Raw genomic sequence first — 20263 nt, 5'->3', positions numbered from 1 at the left:
ATCCTTTTTCCTGTGCGTAATGTCAAAAAGCTGAAGGCGTCCAACTTTTTAACCAGACGAGGCTTCCTACAATATAGTAGTAAAAATATTATTTAATAGTAAAAATTCATTAATACTTGATAGAATTAATAAATCCATAGTACCGCAGCCTGAGCTACACAAGCAAAACTTCTCGACCCTGCCGTGTGCGTAAATTTTTGTTTTTGCCTGCTGCTTGTTCCAACTCGCTCACGGTCCTACATAATGAAATTATTATTACGTATATAGTAAATACTATAAACCGAAAATTTTATAAGAGTTTGCAAGTACATAATACATCTCCTTTCTTCGAATTCCAAAATCGAACCGCATCTTCCCATTGGTACCTCAGCATTCCCGGTGGGACATTTTGCAATTTTTCTTCGAGGCTTATGGGTTTTTTAAAATATTCTTTTTTCAAAATGCTTTTATGGTCTCTCTATTTTTACCCAATGCCTTCTTGATATAGGCATCAGAGACCTCTAAAGCAAACCTCTCCTAAAAAACACAAGTTTAGGAAGTAAATATAAATGAAACTTAAACCAAAGTATTATAAATTACATTAACGTTTTGTTACCTTAATATTAGAGAGAGCTTGATTTTTATTGCTATCAGGCATGTTATGCCATGATTCGTAGTTGATGGGCAACATATTGGCATTTCGTGCTATAATGCCCAAATAGCCTGTTAAAAGTCGAGCTTCTTGTCCAAGAGGCTAACCATGGCTGTTTCTAGTTACTTTGACACGTTCGACAGAATTTAAGTTATATAAATCTGTTAGGAGCGTACGTCCTCGACCTTTGCGTGTCCCACCATTTTCAGCTGAAAAATAATATATTATTACTATATTGAAATTTAAAAATAAATCAGTAATAAAATTTAATACAATTTGTAAAATAAACTTAACATTACTTTGAAATTCCACAGACTCGTCAAGTGTCTCTCGCACGCTTGAAGATCCAACAACTGTCTGCTGTTCAGTACTTACTTCTTCCGAATTTGTAGTATTCTGTACAATACTAAGATCTCTTAATCTTCTTCTAGGCATTTTTTCTACAACACATTAAATAGTTAAAATTTTAGTAAGAAATAACAACAATTGTAAATTATATAACATGACCAATGTTAAAATTATAACATTACATATAAATAAAAAATCATAAAATCTTACTAAATCATAAATCGTAAATATCTTCGTCCACATCCTGACGAACCTATTGAAATTGTGTACTAGTACTAGGGATATTTTCATTTAAGTTTTGTTCTGGAAAAGGCAAAGTTTCTGATCTTTCAACGATGTCATCTCTACTTCCATTCCCCATGTCAAACAAGTCTCTAGGGGTGTTTCGGAGTACAATGACCAACCCTCATCAATTGGATCTTTCGAGTAAAAAACTTGTTTAACTTGAGAAGAAAATACATACGGCTCGTCTATCAAATGTTCTCTAGTGTGAATTAATCGAGAGAAATTCACCATTGGAAAACCAGACTGATCATTTTTAATTCCGCGAGCAGTATTAGCATCAGCCCAATCACATCGAAATAAGACAACTTTCCATTTTCTATAGTAATCCAACTTAATAATGTCGGTTAGAAGTCCGTAATACTCCACATTTCTCTCGACAGGGTTACTGTCCCTAGCACTAGCGTAACTTGTAGTTAAAGAATTAACAACTACTCCACAATTTTGAGTTCTCCTCAATCTCTCGCGATATTTGGTATGAAATCTGAATCCATTCATGATGAAGCCATTATATCTTTTTACTACTCGATTCAGACCTTGGGAAAGCCATTTAACTTCGTCATTAACGACATTCCCACTCCAAACCTATTGAATCAAAAGTAAGTTGAGTAATTGTAAATGTTATGAGAAAACATTATTATTTGTTAATAAAATGTTGAGTTGCATACCGTTTGGCTTAACCATTCATGAAAAGATTTTGCGAATAACCTATTAATCTCGCGATGTTGTAATCTTCGTGAGCGTGAACGAGATCTTAAGATTTGTTTGTACTCACTATGTTAAAAACATGTTTAATTCGTTAAAAAATAAACAAATAAAAAAAGATGAATATTTATCGTATTCTAGAACTTACTTGCGTAATTGTTCAAGTGCATCATGGTGGAAAAGAACATATCTATGTGCTTGTATCCAAGATCGGTCATCTAATTCTACAATTTCAACTTTGCCGATTGGTTCTCCATAACTTTGAAATAAATAAGTTTCGGCTAAGTTAGGATCATTGAGTCCGGCATTTCTACTTGGTCTATTCAATCTTGTTTCAACATTTTCTAAATATCTAGAACTAAATGTCATACACTCCTCTACCAAGTAGCCTTCAGCAATTGATCCTTTCGGATAATGCTTGTTACGGCAATAAGACTTCAATTTGCTTAGGAACCTAAACACCATATACAACATTATCAAAACTGATAACTATAGGTATAAAGGTGAATGCCTTTGAAATAAATTAGCACCTTTTAATTGGATACATCCAACGATAGAAAACCGGCCCACCAATTATTGCTTCACGAGGGAGATGAATGACAAGGTGCACCATAATAGTGAAGAAGGAAGGTGGAAAGATCTTCTCCAAATTGCATAATGTCAAAGCGGCTCGATCTTGTACTTTTTCAAGTTCTTCAACATTTAGAACTTTGCCACAAATTGCTTTCATTATATTGGACAGCTCAATTATACAGGACGTTACCTTCTTTGACATACATCACCGTAAAGCAAGTGGAAGTAGATCTTGCATCAAGATGTGATAGTCATGTGATTTTAATGAATATAGTCTTTGATCTTTAAGACTTACACATCGAGATATATTTGATGAATACGCATCCGGAACCTTTATATCCTTCAACACCGTGCAGAACATTTCTCTCTCTTCCTTTGACATTGCAAAAATTGTAGGCGGCAACCAATATTTTCCATTAGGAAGTACTTGGGGATGAAGATCACGCCTAATTCCCATGTGAACTAAATCAAGTCGACTTTGAATATTATCTTTTGATTTACCATCGACGTTCAAAATTGTCCGGATGATGTTCTCGCAGACATTCTTCTCAATATGCATCACATCAAGATTGTGGCGTAATATGTGATGCTCCCAATAAGACAACTAAAAAAAATACTTCTTTTCTTCCACAAGTCCGCCTCATTAGGGTAATCCTCCTCGTCAGATTCATCATCAGATTCATCCCTCAATCGTCTATTTGTTTGCCTATTAGATGGTTGATTCAGCTTCCCGTAACTGAAATCCATATCTTTTAACATGAATAAGATTTCAGATCCAATGGTCTGCTCAGGAGCTTTTTTCAACTCTTCAGTACCGTCAAATAAAGCCTTCTGAAATCTATATCTATGATTTTCATCTAACCACCGACGATGCCCCATATAGCAAAACTTCTTCCAATTATATAACCACTGTAAACACGTTTGAGCAGCACAACAAGGACAAGCATAACGTCCTTTGGTACTCCAACCCGATAAATTCGCATATGCCGGGAAATCATTAATTGTCCACATCAAAGCAGCACGTAGGTAAAAGTTCTCCTTTCTCAATACATCATACGTCTCAACATCCACCCATAATTGTTTTAACTCTTCAATAAGTGGCTGCAGATATATGTCAATATCATTTCCGGGGCCTTTCTCTCCGGGGATAATCATAGATAATATCAAAGAAGATTGCTTCATGCAGAGCCATGGAGGCAAATTATAAGGAACAATGACCACAGGCCAAGTACTGTACGAGGTGCTCATGATTTTAAAAGGATTAAATCCGTCAGATGCTAACCCGAGCCTTACACTCTGAGGATCACTTGCAAAGCTTGGAAATTTATTGTCAAATGATTTCCATGTAAAAGAATCTGCAGGATGCCTTAATAATCCATCATCCGTTCGTTGATCATGATGCCACATCATAAACTCAGCTGTCTTTGAGGACATGAATAGCCTTTGAAGCCTTGGGATTAGCGGGAAATATCGCAAAATCTTGTTCGGCTTCCTTCTTGACTGTGGCCCATATTCATCCTCATTAACATCTGCTGCATCTCTATTCATCCAACGAGATTTACCACAAACATGACAAGACTGTTGATTTCTCCGATCACCCCAATACAGCATGCAATCATTTGGGCAACTATGAATTTTGTTGTACCCAAGGCCCAAATCTTTTATTACTTTCTTCATGTCTTTACATGATTGAGGGATTTTTGCAAATGGGAACATTTCTCTCAAAAGCTCTAACAGCATTGTCAAAGAGTTTCTGGTCCACCCTCCCAAACATTTTAAGTGGAAAAGGCGAATATAGAATGACATTTTCGAAAATTTTGATCCCTCATAAAGTTCTTCATTCATTTCACCAAGTAACGTGTAGAACTTCGCCGCTTCTTCATTCGGTTGTTCATCCGGTACACTTCTTCGCGTTTCCATAAAAGTATTCCCACCGATATTATAATCATCAGATGCAACATAGGTTGGTGGAAATGATTGGAAACTTTCACTCCGTATATTAAATGCGTCCCACATCATACCTTCCATGTCATCTTCTCTAACATGCTGACGGTAACCACTATAAGGATAACCCGGATTAATCGTCGAAGAGGCTCCACTAGTTGTACACTCTCCATGGAAATTCCATTTTTTATACCCCTGAATGAAGCCATCAACAATTAGATGTTCGTAGACAACTTCACGATAATGCCAATAGATATTGCCACACTTCTTACACGGGCAAAGAATCATATTCTCTTGGCTTGAATTGTGAAATGCAAAATCTAAAAAAGATTGCACTCCATTTTGATACTCGTTGCTTGCCCTTGAGAAATTGATCCAAGTCCTATCCATTTCGTAGTTGTTGAAGTCTAAAGTTGGCAATAAGTTTCACGGGTAAGTTGTTTATTATGTAAGTCTTGATATGATATATATTTATGTTTTATGTAAGTTATGTACATTATGTAACTTATGAAATTTGAACTTTTAAACTATATGCTTTTAAGGAAATTATTAGATTAAACTACATGTATTAGTTAAGTTATGTAAGTTGTTATGTACGTTATGTTAGTTATGTAATTTATTTAAGTAATGATCAATATTAATACTATTTTGATAAAAATTAGTTATAATATATTTAAACAATGATCAATAATGTTATGTTGATAAAATAATTTATAATTGGCCATTCAGTCGTTGAAATTTTTAATTCTTTTTTAAGGTCAATAGAATTATTTATAAGCTCTATAGAACTTTTTTGGAAATCTTACTAATATAACAAAATTTTAAAGACATTTAAAAATAATAGCGATATTAAAATCAAACATGTTTAATATAACAAAATAGTAATTTGAATATAATAATATCAAGAAAGAATCGTAGTTTAATTTTTATAAGTAAACTGGAAATAAATTAAGGTTATATAAATATTCAATAGCGATAGAACTTTTTTCAATTCTTTTTGAATTTTTTAAGATTCATCATACGTGGCGTTGTTACACCTAGGGAGGATCCATTATATCTTGCAGCTCGATATAAGGCAACCCGTCAGGTTTCCAGCCTATATACTTTGAATCTTTAAAATATTTAAAATAAGGAATGGACAAGCAAGCTACATATATGGTAATAAAATTAATTCATACTTAAGTTGAACCAAAATATAAAAACTTATTCATACTTCAAATAATAATTAATAATACTATTTTGATAAAAATTAGTTATAAATTTTAAAGACATTTAAAAATAATAGCGATATTAAAATCAAACATGTTTAATATAACAAAATAGTAATTTGAATATAATAATATCAAGAAAGAATCGTAGTTTATTTTTATAAGTAAACTAGAAATAAATTAAGGTTATATAAATATTCAATAGCGATAGAACTTTTTTCAATTCGTTTTGAATTTTTTAAGATTCATCATACGTGGCGTTGTTACACCTAGGGAGGATCCATTATATCTTGCAGCTCGATATAAGGCAACCCGTCAGGTTTCCAGCCTAGATACTTTGAATCTTTAAAATATTTAAAATAAGGAATGGACAAGCAAGCTACATATATGGTAATAAAATTAATTCATACTTAAGTTGAACCAAAATATAAAAACTTATTCATACTTCAAATAATAATTAATAATACTATTTTGATAAAAATTAGTTATAAATTTTAAAGACATTTAAAAATAATAGCGATATTAAAATCAAACATGTTTAATATAACAAAATAGTAATTTGAATATAATAATATCAAGAAAGAATCGTAGTTTAATTTTTATAAGTAAACTGGAAATAAATTAAAGTTATATAAATATTCAATAGCGATAGAACTTTTTTCAATTCTTTTTGAATTTTTTAAGATTCATCATACGTGGCGTTGTTACACCTAAGGAGGTTCCATTATATCTTGCAACTCGATATAAGGCAACCCGTCAGGTTTCCAGCCTATATACTTTGAATCTTTAAAATATTTAAAATAAGGTTGGAGAGAAGGTCAGCTATTGTTGTAATTATAATGGACAAGCAAGCTACATATATGGTAATAAAATTAATTCATACTTATTCATACTTCAAATAATTAATACTATAAGGTCAGGTTTCCAGCCTATATATATATACTTTGAATCTTTAAAATATTTAAAACGTACCTTAATATAACATACCTGGTCTACTCCACTTTCACCAACAAACAGAGGCTGGAGTCCAAAAAGTCAATATTTGTTAAGTAATTTAAAGTGAAAATGCATAGAAATAAGGAAAAAAAATTAGCAACTAAACGGCCTGTACGTACCTAGAACAAATGTCAATGGCTGTGGTGTATTTAGTTGCACCAAATATTATTTCAGGTGCTCGATAGTACCTAGAACAGATGTAAGATTATAAGAGTGGCACCAAATATATTTCAGTTTAAGAAAATATAAAAACTTTATCTATATCAGTACCAAATTTTAATTCGAAGATTAAATGGCAGCTTCAGTTGAACCAATACTTGCAGGAGGAGCAAGAAGTAGTAAATGAAGCTGTACCCCTCAGCAAAATCTGGCAAAACTGTACATCTTTTCAAACCATTTCTACAAAAAAATACAAAATCTTTTATGAGCATACAAATGACTTCCATCTCTGCAAAAAAATTGTAAATACAAGGCACATAACACAATTAGCAAATCCAGTCAGCTGTTTCTTTAAACCTTGACTTTCCTAAAGTGCCCAAATCGAACAGGTTTCAGAATAAGTACAAGCAAATACTAGCATGCTCATTCCCACTCACACATGAATCAGAGCATCATAGGAAATAATATCAATATTTTAAAGACAGAAAGCAAAAGAAAAAACTCCAATACTAACAATTTCGTTTAAGGACAACAGCCACCTCTTGTTCTCTTGACTCTCAACAAGAATTTTCAGCATGGCAGGCAATTCTCTTCTTTTTTGGTTCATTACCAACATTTCAGGAACATTATTTATAAAATTTCACAACCATCATTTTTATTAAGTTCTAGGTTTGGTGAACAAAAACTTTATAATGAAAAAAATTCTTAGAACTTTTGACTTTGTCTCACAGAGCACTTCCTTTTTGGTAGTATGGAGGGTATGAAACTAAAAAGAATCCAACAGGAAACAAGTGAGGATAAAATGATTCACACAGAACTAGACATGAACAGGTTAACAACCCAATGTGTAGGTTCCCAAAAGACCATGAAAAATTACTCTCGCAAGCAAGTAAAGTGTCTTTTTCTTGCATGCTAAAATTCTTTTATTTGATTCAAAATGCATGAAAAGGAAAAATCAATATTAGGCTAGACTCTAGAGACAGCCGAGGAGAAAATTAGAAAGAATCTTCACATAATTTCAAGAATGGTGAAATAGAACATAATGTCAATAAAACTGTAAATTCATCTAAACCTGGTTTTACTGCAGAGATTGAAAAACCAAACAACAGCCCAGTAAGCTCAAAACTCAAAAGGTCCCTTTCCAGGATGCAGAACAGTAAATTCTTTTTTTTAACATTCAGTACCAGGCAAATAAATGCAAAACTACCCCAGGACAATTCCAATTCAAATAATAAAAAATAATAAACAAATGGATAAGAAAGCAATCAAAGCACAACCAATTTCTTCACATAACTGAAAGAAAATGAATAGAGGAATTCAGCAATATAAAACGTGAGCAACAAGACAGCAATAAACTCTTAAATCAATCTAAGTCCACACTAAACACATAAGTTGGATAGAAACATGGTAACAGACCAAAAGAACATCTAAATAACCAAAATATAACAATTTTATTATATAAAACGTGAGCAACAAGACAGCAATAAACTCTTAAATCAATCTAATTCCACACTAAACACATAAGTTGGATAGAAACATGAAAACAGACCAAAAGAACATCTAAATAACCAAAATGGAATCACCATTATTATGTAAACATGAAAATGCACAGATTGAAACAAACCAACTTTGCATGTGCAGAATCATACTCCACAAAACTCATAAACATTAACTTCTCCTAACCAGAATACCAACTTTATGTTTACAGAGGCCTTGATGGAAACTAACATAACTGTTGATATATAACTTATCTAATAAGAATCACAGAATATGCAGAAAGTACCTGAGTATTTAGTATCAAGAGAACCATGTATTCAAAGGAAAAGAGCCAGAAATTGATCAATGTATGCAAAACTTGGTCTATATTTCAAAACTGGAATAAAGCTTTCATCTAGTACCAAATACATACATATATAGAGACACAAACACACAGGCATACATCTTCCATTACCTAAATCTGTTTCTTGAAAATAAAAGATAAGTAAGCTTCTACATGAAACTTAACGAAGGAAGCCAAATCGAGACAAAACACAAAAAAGAGTGGATGAAATAAGCTTAAAAATTTAGGAATGTAATTAAAATGTTAATTAAATGTTAGGAAAAACATTAAAAATTTAGGAATGTAATTAAATGTTAATTAAACATTGAAAACATAAAAGGAAAAACATGTTGAAAGAAACATAAATGTTAGGAAAAACATGTTACCTTGATTGAAATGGAAATGTTTTCTTGAGGGTTTATTTAGAGATGCTTGGGATTGATCTTTAATAATGTCGAGAGACTTCCCTACTCATTGCATTTGAAGAACAAAAGTCTGTTTCTAGTCGACAAAACAATCAAATGAGTTCTAAAAATAAACAACATTTAATGATTGGTATAATATTAATTATATTGCATAATAACATGTGGGAATAAACAAATAAAATGATTAAAAAAAACAGCCAGCAATTTGGTATAACATTAACAGGAGAAATAGGACCAAGCTCAATACCATTAAAAGACAGTAAGTTATATTGTATACATATTAAAAGACAGTAAGTTGTTGTTGCTCCAATAAATTTGAAAGCTGTCCATATATTCGGGATCATAGTAGATCCAATATATATAAGCACTAACAATATTACTGTTAATGCCAAAGACCTTTTTTTACTCTCCGTGAGAGGAGCTGATCCCTCAAACACCAAGTTATCCACAGTTTGCCGTAGAGAAAAGTGAATAACAGGGAAAACCAAAACCAAATGAAGAGCAAATATAATTCAAAGCAGTGCTAAAATGAATTCCCAGATTCCTATCAAAATTGGTCAAAACATCACCTTCGAGCTCATTGTATATAGGTTGAACATTGAAATGGCAATCATATGCATTAGTCATAATAGGGATAACTACTAGTAAATCCAAAATTTCCATTTTTGATCCAAAATCTGGGCTCCTCCTTGGAGCCTCTATCTTCCCTTCAATAAGCTTAATGAATGCAACAGCAAAGCAAACCACAACGAAAACAACAGCGAGAGCTACCGAAGCAGCCGAAGTCATGCTCAATGAATCAATCCTATCTAACACGCAAATTGGAGCAAGAAAAACAACCATAACAACCAAAACCAATAACTTCCTATGATCCCCAAAACCAGTCTTAACCACTGATCGAGAACCCCAATATGATGAACTGAACCAGACATAACATCACCCAAACATTACGAACCGAACCAGTCCTAACCACTGATCGAGAATCCCTAAAACAAGCCCCAGAACCTTCATAATAGCAGGTAAAGCCATGATTCCAGCACCAATAATTGTGGTGGTTCAGTTAAAAACAGCACCAAAAACACCAGACCTGGTATTGGGTTTACTTAAAACAAGGGTATAATCATCGAGATCAACATCAAACATCAGTATCAACATCATCATCATCATTAAGATCATCAAAATCAGCAATAACCTTGGGATGATTTACCCGGTTCCCATCATCAGAGAGGAGCGATTTTTGTTGGGATCTAAAGTCATGGTGTTCATTATGCATTTGTAATTCTACAAATGAGCCTTCGGGTATAGCTGAATAATTACTATCCATTCTAGATCAAAGAAATGCTTAAGAAGCTTGAAACTTTGTGAAGATCTCTCAGAAAAAAATCGAATGTAACGATTAAAAAACTTACAAAGAATTGGGAGGAATTGAATTGAATTGAATGGAATGGATTTTGAAAGGGTCAAGAAAAAGCAGCAGATCCGTGGTGGGTCAACGTTTTTGGAAATAAAGGAAAAGTTTTCCAGTGCTGCCATTGGAGGATATAATTAAAAGCCAAAGCAACATGGCCAGAGCATAATCACTCCCAGACTACTATAGCAACTGAACAAATCAGAGCAGAGGTAATGTGCTAAAAATGAGTTGCAAGTTCTCCATGAAAGACATTTAATTACACGAATGACAGAAAAGTCTACAAGAGAAGAAGACGTAATAAAATTCCAGCATACACTACATATCAAGAAAGGAAGTGGTTGTTCAAAATAGCAAGTTCAGCCATTTAAGCTTAATTCCAAAAAAAAAATAAAAGCCAAGTAATACAATAACTACACATTAATCTAAAGGGGACTAAAAAACTAACCATTATCTTCCCATGAAGCATCTGACCATCGACGAGAGGAAAGGGAAAATGCTAAGGGATTTCGGGAATGGGGGAATTAGGGGATGATTTGGGGGAAAAAAAGTGTTTGTTTTAGGGATTTGGGGAAGGAAGACGAGATGGGGGAAAATGACTTAGAAAAAAAATGAAACCGATTTCGGGTAAAGGGCATAAACCTCAGGAGAGAAAAAACGACGCCGTTTCAAATAAGAAAAATTTGTGGCGTTTTCAGCAACGCGCCGCTAATAAGACCTTTTGCGGCGTTTTCAGCAAAGCGCCAGTAACACCTATTTTATCTACACTATAAAACGACGCCGTTCTAATACGCGTTGTGGCGTTTATTATAGAATCGCCGCTAAAGCCACTACTATTCAGAGGAAACAACGCCGTTTTACTTTAATGTGTAATGAAATTTTGTGGCGTTTTCTAGAAAAACGCCGCTATTTTCTATCTTTTGCGGCGTTTTATGTATAAACGCCGCTAATACCTAAATATTTTATAAAAATTGATCAAAATTTAAAACTATATATTTAGAATTTCTTTTAAATTATATATAAACCCTAAAACCCTAACTATAGTTGAAACTTTAATTTTGATTTAATACACATTTTAAAATACATATTATGTATGCATATAAATTAATTAATTAAATAAAAACATGATGCTGTTTATTATATCAATAACGTGTAAATATTTTACAAGATCTAGATCAAATTACAGTTCATGTACACAATTGCACACTAAACCACTTTTCATATATATATATTTATATATATATTTTTTAAAATAATATTTTATATATATTTATCTTATATACATTTATCTTCTAAATTAAAATCCAAAATTATACTCTAAATTTAAAACCCTAAACCTGATACTCTAAACCCTAAACCTTAGACCACAAACAAAAAACCCCTCACCCCAAACTTTAAACCCCAAAACAATTCGTAACCCCTAAACCAACCATAACTCCTAGACCATAAAGCCCAAACTATAAAGTATACTCTAAAAAACTGTTAACCCTAAACCATAATAAACATATTTTTGGGAATTCGTGTGGCCAATGTTAGTGTAGTACAAATTAAAACACACACATATATATATGTTTATATTCTTATATTAAATAATATTATGAGTACGTATATACAAAATAACATGAATCTTAGTAAAATCCAAAAGTTCTTCAATTAAGCTAATAGTATCATTTCCTTAAACCCTTAACCTAAACTTAATTTTTAACATATTTTATTTCAGGCATTCTATTTAATCTAAATATATTTAAACAAAAAAAATAGATAATTAAAAATACACAATAGCATTATTATTTATACAAAGTTACATAACTTTAATAAAACAATTAATTCTCTAGATCTATTGGAACACTCTAGTTATAATGTCCACTCTGTAAGATATTTCTATGTTATATAAGCTTGGAATTTATACATAGTTCAAAAAATGCTAATTCCACATTCAAAATCACCCTTTCTTAATAGCATCCCAAGTAAGAATCTGGAAAGGAAATTATCTCTTAAGAAGTTAATAATTGTCCCATTAATCTAAACTTTAACCCTAACCTTTAAACCCTAAATCATAATCCATAAACCCCGAATTCATCATAAACCTTCAAATACTAGTTAACTCCTAAACCTTAAACCATAGTTAATGATCATAATTAAACCAGCTTAAACCATATATCTTAAACCATAAACCATAAACTATAATGATAATTAATTCAATATTTTAAATTCAATATTTTAAATTCAATACTATCTCTTTTATGATTATATAAGAAAATATTTAATATATTGTATAATCATAAATTTTAATAATTTTTTGTTTTAGAGGTTAGAGATTAGTGTTTATGATTCTTTTTGAGGTTTAGGGGTTATGGGGTTTTAGCAGCGTTTTACCTAAAGCGCCGCTAATGCCCTGGTTTTTAGCGGCGTTTTAACTAAAGCGCCGCTAATGCCCTGGTTTTTAGTGGCGTTTTAACTAAAGCGCCGCTAATGCCCTGGTTTTTAGCGGCGTTTTACCTAAAGCGTCGCTAATGCTCTGTTTTTAGCGGCATTTTAGTAAAAAACGCCGCTATTGTTCTGTTTTTACCGGCGTTTTTTTGGAACGCCGCTATTGCTCTGAATTTTAAAATTTTGGCGGTGTTTTTTAATAAAACGCCACTAAAAACACCGCTAAAGCCCTATTTTCCTGTAGTGAGTCCAACAAGACTACCAATTTCTTTGGGGATCTCTCCTGTGAGACTGTTAGTTGAAAGGTCCATGCTGGTAACAAGTCCTAATGTGGTACCATATTCATCCTCTCTTCCTTTCAACACCAATAATGCACTCAAATAAAATGAGTAAACAACTGAATACTGCGCAGAAACTTTATTATTGGTTTTTTATTTTGTGGCCATTGCACTTAAATTATTGAAACATTTTGGAATAACTCCTGAAATGTTGTTGTGGGCAAGGTCCAAGTTTTGAAGATATTGAAGATCACAAATTTTGTGAGGAATATGACCATCAAAGTTATTTGATCGAAGGCTTAGAACCACAAGGTTCGAGAGCTTTTCACCAAGCCATGCAGGTACATTTCCATTGAAATGATTTTCACTAAGATCAAGCATAATCAATCTTGTAGAATTTTGCAATGTGGATGGCAATTCTCCAAACATGCTATTGTTTCGAAGGTTTAGCACTAAAAGATTTTTATGCCCTAAAGAAGGTGGGATTTTAACCGTCAAATTGTTGCTTCCCAAATTTAAATTAGCTAAACTTCCCCAATAATTCCAACAATCTGGAATTTCTCCAATGAGTAGATTTGTATCAATGTCAAGAGCTCCAATCCCCGTTAACGATGGATTACAAATTAATTTAGAAAGGGATCCAGAAAATGAATTATTTGACAAAAATAAAAATCTTAAATTTGAAACTAATCTTGGCAATGGACCTGTAAAGCGGTTTGAACTCAAGTCAGTAGAGAATGTTACATTCAAATACAAAACATCTCCACTAAGTTGATTGTAGGAAAGATCTAAAGAATCAAACTGAGTGGGAAGGTTCAAAAACCAAGTGGGCAAGACATCTAAAATTCCTGCATCAGAGATATCCAAATACAACAATTTCTTTTGGAATTTTAACCACTGGGGAAACTTTGGGCCAAGATGCCAGTGACCCAATTCAATAATGTGACATTGAAATGGGGGAATCCAACTTGAGTTTGGTTCAAATCTAAGTCTATTTTGTGATGCCCTCAGAGCTGTCAATCTTGTGAGATTAGAAAAGTAGGTTTCTAATACAACTCCTTCAAATAGATTATACCCAAAACCCAGAGTTTCCAAACTTTTCAGCTGTCCAAAACATGGAGGAAAAGTACCATTTAATTCATTTTCTGAAACATCAAAGAACTCCAAAGATGATAAATCCCCTATAGACAATGGAATTTGACCGGTTAATTGATTTTTTTGAAACATCAAAGAATTTCAAATTTGACATCTCCCCTATCGATGATGGAATGGGACCAGAAATTTTGTTTTGAGCAAGGGACAAGTAAGACAGATGTTCCAGAGAGGTTGGTAATCTTCCTTCCAACATATCATTATAAGAAAGATCAAGGTGAGTAACAGAGCTCAAGTTTCCAATGGCACTCGAGATTGTTCCTTGTAACTGGTTATCACTAAGACTAAGGAACTGAAGACGGTTTAAACTGTACAAGGAGTTGGGTATGGATGAATTAAGAGAAGTCCGAGTAAGATCAAGAACTTCAAGAAACGAGATGTTCCCAAAGTAATCTGGAATTGGGCCTTTCAAATAATTCCATCTAAGATCAATGGACACAAGAGCATGAAGACTAAATATCGACTTAGGTACTGAAGATAAGCTGTTCTCAGAAAGATCAAGAACAATCAGTGATTTTGTAGAATTGACACTGATGAAAGATGGGTCATCTTCTAACCTACAACCTGACAAGTGCAATTGTAACAAAGAAGGAAGTTTGAATGTTACCTGTACCCAATCAGTTGCTTTAGAAAGATCCGCACCACTCAAATCAAGGTACTGCAAGGAAGAAAGTCCAGAAACCCATTGAAGACTTTTTGATTTAAGATCCCACCGGTACGAAAAAACATCAACTCCAAGATCAAGATACTGCAACTTTGAAAGGTTCCCCAGGTTATGAGGAATTGCTCCCTGGAATAGTGCTCGAGAGAGGTTAAGGTATGTTAAACTCTCCAGCAAACCGAAAAACTTCGGGATCTGTATGCTTTTAAAATTGTTATTGCTCAAGTCCAGGAAACTGAGATGCTTCAACTCCAGCAGTGAAGGATTTATTTTGCCTCCTAGAGCTGAAGGTGAAAAAAGGGGAGCAGCCAAGTGCAGTTGGTTGACGTGGCCTGTTGAGTTATGGCAGACGACACCAATCCATTTACAGCAATCCCCTCCTTCAATCCAAGAAGATAACCTGTTTGAAGGATCAATAAGATCATTCTTGAATTTCAAAAGAGCTTCTCTCTCAGTTTGGATGCAAAGTAGGTTGAAATTGGCATCACAAATGCTAAAACAGATAGCGGCAATGAGAAGAAGAAAAGAGAGTAAGGAAATTGGAAGAGGAGTTGTCATGTTTGCCATTGCCATTGCTCACAACTCCAATTACACAGAGTAAGCTTAGCTAAAACACAAATATAAAGTTTCTTCCAAAACCCCAAATTTCAACAAAATGCTTTTAATTTCCATATAAAATTTTCTATGAAGGGAAAATTGCATTTAATTTTCCACAAAATGTAACATGAATTTTGATTACTAAATTAAAGAAATGTTATAAAATTCTGTCAAACAAAATGGAAGCCGTGGTCCCTTAATTATCTCTTCATGCACCGATTGAGTCTTAGTTGGATTGGAATTGGCATTGTTGTCAGTGTAAAAGAACATGGGTTCAAGTGTGCTAAAGTATATTATCCTCCAATTTAAATGTTTATCAGAGGCTATGGATAGTTCTAGGCACTAATATTCACATGATATGTCATTTTAGTGTTTTGCATCCAACATTGGCTACTTAACGGCTCCAATTTTGTAAAGGGTAAACTACACCTAAGCTCACTAAATATTAGTAAGTTTACGTTTTAGTCACTCAACTTTAAAATATTACAAAATATCACTAAAATATTCGAAAATTTTCATTTAAAGCAAAAAAAAATCATTTTACTATTCAAATATAACCATTAGTTTATATAAAAAGGAATGAAATTACATATCCATACTACGACAGTAACAACTAGGGATAAAGAGTAAGCAAAAACAAAAATACTGTTCACATACATTAGGGGAAAGGGAGTTTCCTCCAAGACACCAAATTTTCAGCTTGAATTTTCCAAAAAAGCATTTATTGTTTCTAATTTTGGATAATAGTAGCAACTGTGGATAATAGTTACCTTTTTTTTCTCTACTTAAATAACGTGGAAATTACAAGCTTTAAAATTCCACAAGTTTAGAAAGAGAAATAGACATAAAATTCCACAACTCATTTAACTAAGTCTATGGAGTAAGTCCCACGACCACCCCATGCTTTGTTTCTTTTCTAATATTTGGTAAAACCACCATAAAGGTCTCCTACTAAGAGTTAGATTGTATTTTACGCCTTTTACTTAAAAAATGAGTAAATTAATCTTTGTACATTATATTACAGAACACACTAGTCGTTTTTGTTACAAATTTGATCTATTTCACCTATTAAAAATTGGTATAGCTAACAAAATAATCAGACAATTACATATGACGTGCCATGTATAAAAACTAATTTAGGCTAACATACAAGGACTGTTACGAAATGGATGGGATGTTTAGCAGAAATACTAAATATCTCTTTGAATTAACATACAAAGATTAGTTTCCTGCACTTCATTTTTTTTTCTTTCTATTTTTTCTCTACGTAATGTGGAAATTAACAAGCTTTAAACTTCCACAAGTTTAGGAAGACATAAAGTTGAGAAGCAGGTCAACTCAGCTAATTAAGTCTATGGAGTAAATCTCACTCCCACCCCATGGTTTGTTTCTTTGCTAATATTTTGTATATTTACCATAGTGACTCCTTATTTTGGTAATATTTGGGTCAGTACATTCGTATCTAATTTTTTTTTTACCATTTTAATACCTAAAGTATTTCAGGTATAGCATTATAGTAGCATCTATTGCTAGCAACCCCAAATGTATAGAGTAAGCTAAAACAAAAATATTGTCCACAAAGGGCTAGGGTTAGTAAAGAAATCGAGAAAATTGAAAATCATTTTGAACGGTAGTGTTTAGTTCAATTCTTTTTTAATTCCAGTTTGTTTTCAATTCAGGTTCGATTTGGTTATTATTTGAATGTATTCGATTTTATTTTCGGTTGACAACTTGAAAAAACCACAATTATTCAAACAAAGCTAATTTTTATTTAATTTACATTTAGTTTTTTTCATTTTTATAATATATTAAATCGGTGAAAATAACTTAAAATGATAAAGAATTACTTTTCTATAAAAAGTTTTAAAAATTTGACGAATTAACTCAATTTAAACTGATGAAATTCGATTAGTTTTGATTTGATTTTCTTTAATATTCAATTTAGTTCGATTTCAGTTTAGAAAATAAAAATATCATAAGATATATCAAAATATTTCTTCAAAACCAATACAAACTGAATTATGATTTTTACGATACCATAAAATTCCAGCTTGAATTTTCCCCGAAAAGCAGTTTTAATCTGTTGAATATAATTTCCTTCGAGGGAGGTTCTAATTAATTGCATTCAAATTTTGCGCTGCCATTATTTTTAATATATACTATTTTGGGTGGTAATTTGGTACATTGATATTCAATTTTTTAATTTTACAAGTATAGTTATAAATTTTCTCACGTGTCTTATTTTTTTTTATATATTTTAGTTTTTTTACTATACTATACATAGTGTTCCAAACATTTTCTTAACTTTACTTGTATAAATGCACTTAAACATATACAAGTACACGTCTATTTTTATTGACAATAATATTAATATTAATAAAGTTAAGACTTAATCCACCTCTAACCTTAAATTTAATAAAACTTTAAATTCCAAAAGTTTAGAAACACAAATAGACATAAAGTCTATGAATTAAGTCCCACTCCCAAAAGACTTTTTAGGTTTTAAAAAAGATAGGAGAGAAAAAAAATTGGAAATTGAATAAGAATATTTTTCTATACGTTTGGCTATTATTTTCAAGTTTCGTGTTAGATTGATTATTTATTTATATTAAATTATAATATAAAATTCTGAAGGTTTAAATATACTCTAACTTGCTATTATATATATATTGATTTTAGTCTCGTCCTTTTATTTTCAAGAATTTAATCCCTATATTTTTTTAATTTAAAAATTCGGGTCCAATAATTATTGCCATTAAAATTATTATATTAAATTTAACGATGTGACATTTAAAATTAAAAAATATATACTCATTTGATTAATCTTATTAAAATTAATATTAAAAATATTGATTAAATTTTTTTTTATTAAAAACACTTATTAAAACTCAACTAAGTCTATGGAATAAATCATACTCCCACGGTTTACTTGCTATTTAAATATATATATATATACATCAAAATAGCTTTCAATTGACATAAACTTCTTCTCTTTTTTTTTTCTCTCTCTATTTAATGTGGAAATTAACAAGCTTTAAAATTCCACAAATTTAGAAAGACAAATTGAGAAGCAGATCAACTCAACTAAGTCTATTAAGTCCCACTCCCACGTCCACGCCATAGTTTCTCTTTGATAATGTTACCAGGCTATTATTAGTTAATTTACATTTTATCCATTTTATTTTAAAAATAAATAAATTAGTCTTTGTATATTATATTAAAAAGTAAATTGGTCTTTTTTGTTGAAAATTTTATCCATTTCAACTATTAAAAATTTATGTAGCTAACAATATAACCAGACAATTACTTGTGACATAACACGTGTACTTCATGTTGACGTACAAAAACCAATTTTTAAAAGTAGATATGGATGAATTTTTAATAGAATGACCAGTTTACCTTTTGACCTAACATACAATGACTAATTTGCTTTTATTTATTTAGTAGAAGCGGCAAAATGCAATTTGACTCATAGTACAAAAACCTCCATGATACTTTTACCTCAATATTTTCTTTCCTTATATACATTAAGTAAGCAAAAAGAGAAAAAAATGGTTTTGCTTAATTTTATTTTTCCCTTTCAATTTCAAGGTGTTAGCTCTGATATATATAATATATGCAACTTCAAATTAAGTTTTAAGTAGATATTAGTTATTGTTAAGTCCATAGTATTAGAGGTGTTAATGAGTTGAATTGGGTCGGGCTTATATATGATATTAGTACATTTTATATTTGTCCAAACTCTGTCCAGCATGAAATATGGACCTAAAATTTTGTCCAAAATTATTCATATTTATAAATCGCTAACATAAGCTTTTTTTTTTTGTGAATAACTAAGCTTGTTTTAGGTTCACCCATATCTTTTTTTTAAATCTATTATTTTTATTTCGATATTTAAAATTTAGTTTTTTTTTGCTTTATTAAAAATTTAAATATAGGCAACATGACATGTTTTTTTTTATATATATTTAAACAGTACAATAGTAGGGTAAACTATAAAAATTGCACCCAATTAGTAACGTATTTCTATTTTTGTTACTTAGGTTACAAATTTTCAATTTTAGTTATTAACGTTATAAAAATTTAATATTTTGACCACTTCTCTATTAAATCACTAATGGTGGCCTTTTTATTAGTATAATAAAAATTTTAGCCCTCCAATATTTACAGATTCTATCAATTTAGTCCTAAATCTAAAAACTTCAACAAATTTTGTCTTTAACATTATACGATATTCTCCTAATTGCATCAAAACACATTAATTACACACTAAAACCACTTTCTTTGCAAAGAACTTAATAACCTGAAATTACATATCAACCAAAAGGGATTATACACTACAGGAAAATAGACTTTTAGCGGCGTTTTTTTCTTTTAAAAGCGCCGCAAAAAACGTAGCTATATGTAACGCCACTAAAAGTCCTGGTCTTTAGCGGCACTTTTTTAAAAAACGCCGCTAATTTGCCCTGTTTTGCAATATGTATGTTGCACCTATATCCAACCCTCCTGCAAGAAATTCAACCAAAAACAGCAAATATACCATGAAATCCAACCAAAACCTGCAAATTTAAATAATAAAAAATTATACGAAAAATATATTATATAAATTGTAAATGAATATTCAAAATATTCTTACAATAATGTTAA

General features: G+C 31.6%; 1 protein-coding gene and 1 pseudogene across 1 annotated transcript; both read right to left on the bottom strand.

The window, feature by feature from the left end:
* Window positions 1–8111: 8111 nt before the first annotated feature.
* On the bottom strand, window positions 8112–10414 carry LOC121210078 (amino acid transporter AVT6E-like; annotated as a pseudogene).
* A 3945-nt stretch (window positions 10415–14359) lies between these two features.
* Window positions 14360–15592, bottom strand: LOC107944460 (receptor-like protein EIX2). Its single transcript, XM_016878286.1, has one exon. It carries the CDS (start codon window positions 15590–15592, stop codon window positions 14360–14362), a length of 1233 nt encoding a protein of 410 aa, XP_016733775.1.
* Between the last annotated feature and the right edge of the window lie 4671 nt (window positions 15593–20263).

Source organism: Gossypium hirsutum, chromosome A11 (genome assembly GCF_007990345.1).
Source record: "Gossypium hirsutum isolate 1008001.06 chromosome A11, Gossypium_hirsutum_v2.1, whole genome shotgun sequence".
Taxonomy (NCBI): Eukaryota; Viridiplantae; Streptophyta; class Magnoliopsida; order Malvales; family Malvaceae; genus Gossypium; species Gossypium hirsutum.
The sequence above is the reverse complement of the archived record's forward strand: the minus strand, read 5'-3'. Positions and strand labels throughout refer to the sequence as shown.

Bases quoted from the DNA above. Each gene is read 5' to 3' on its own strand.
- LOC107944460 (XM_016878286.1), bottom strand. From the start codon at position 15,592: ATGGCAATGGCAAACATGACAACTCCTCTTCCAATTTCCTTACTCTCT.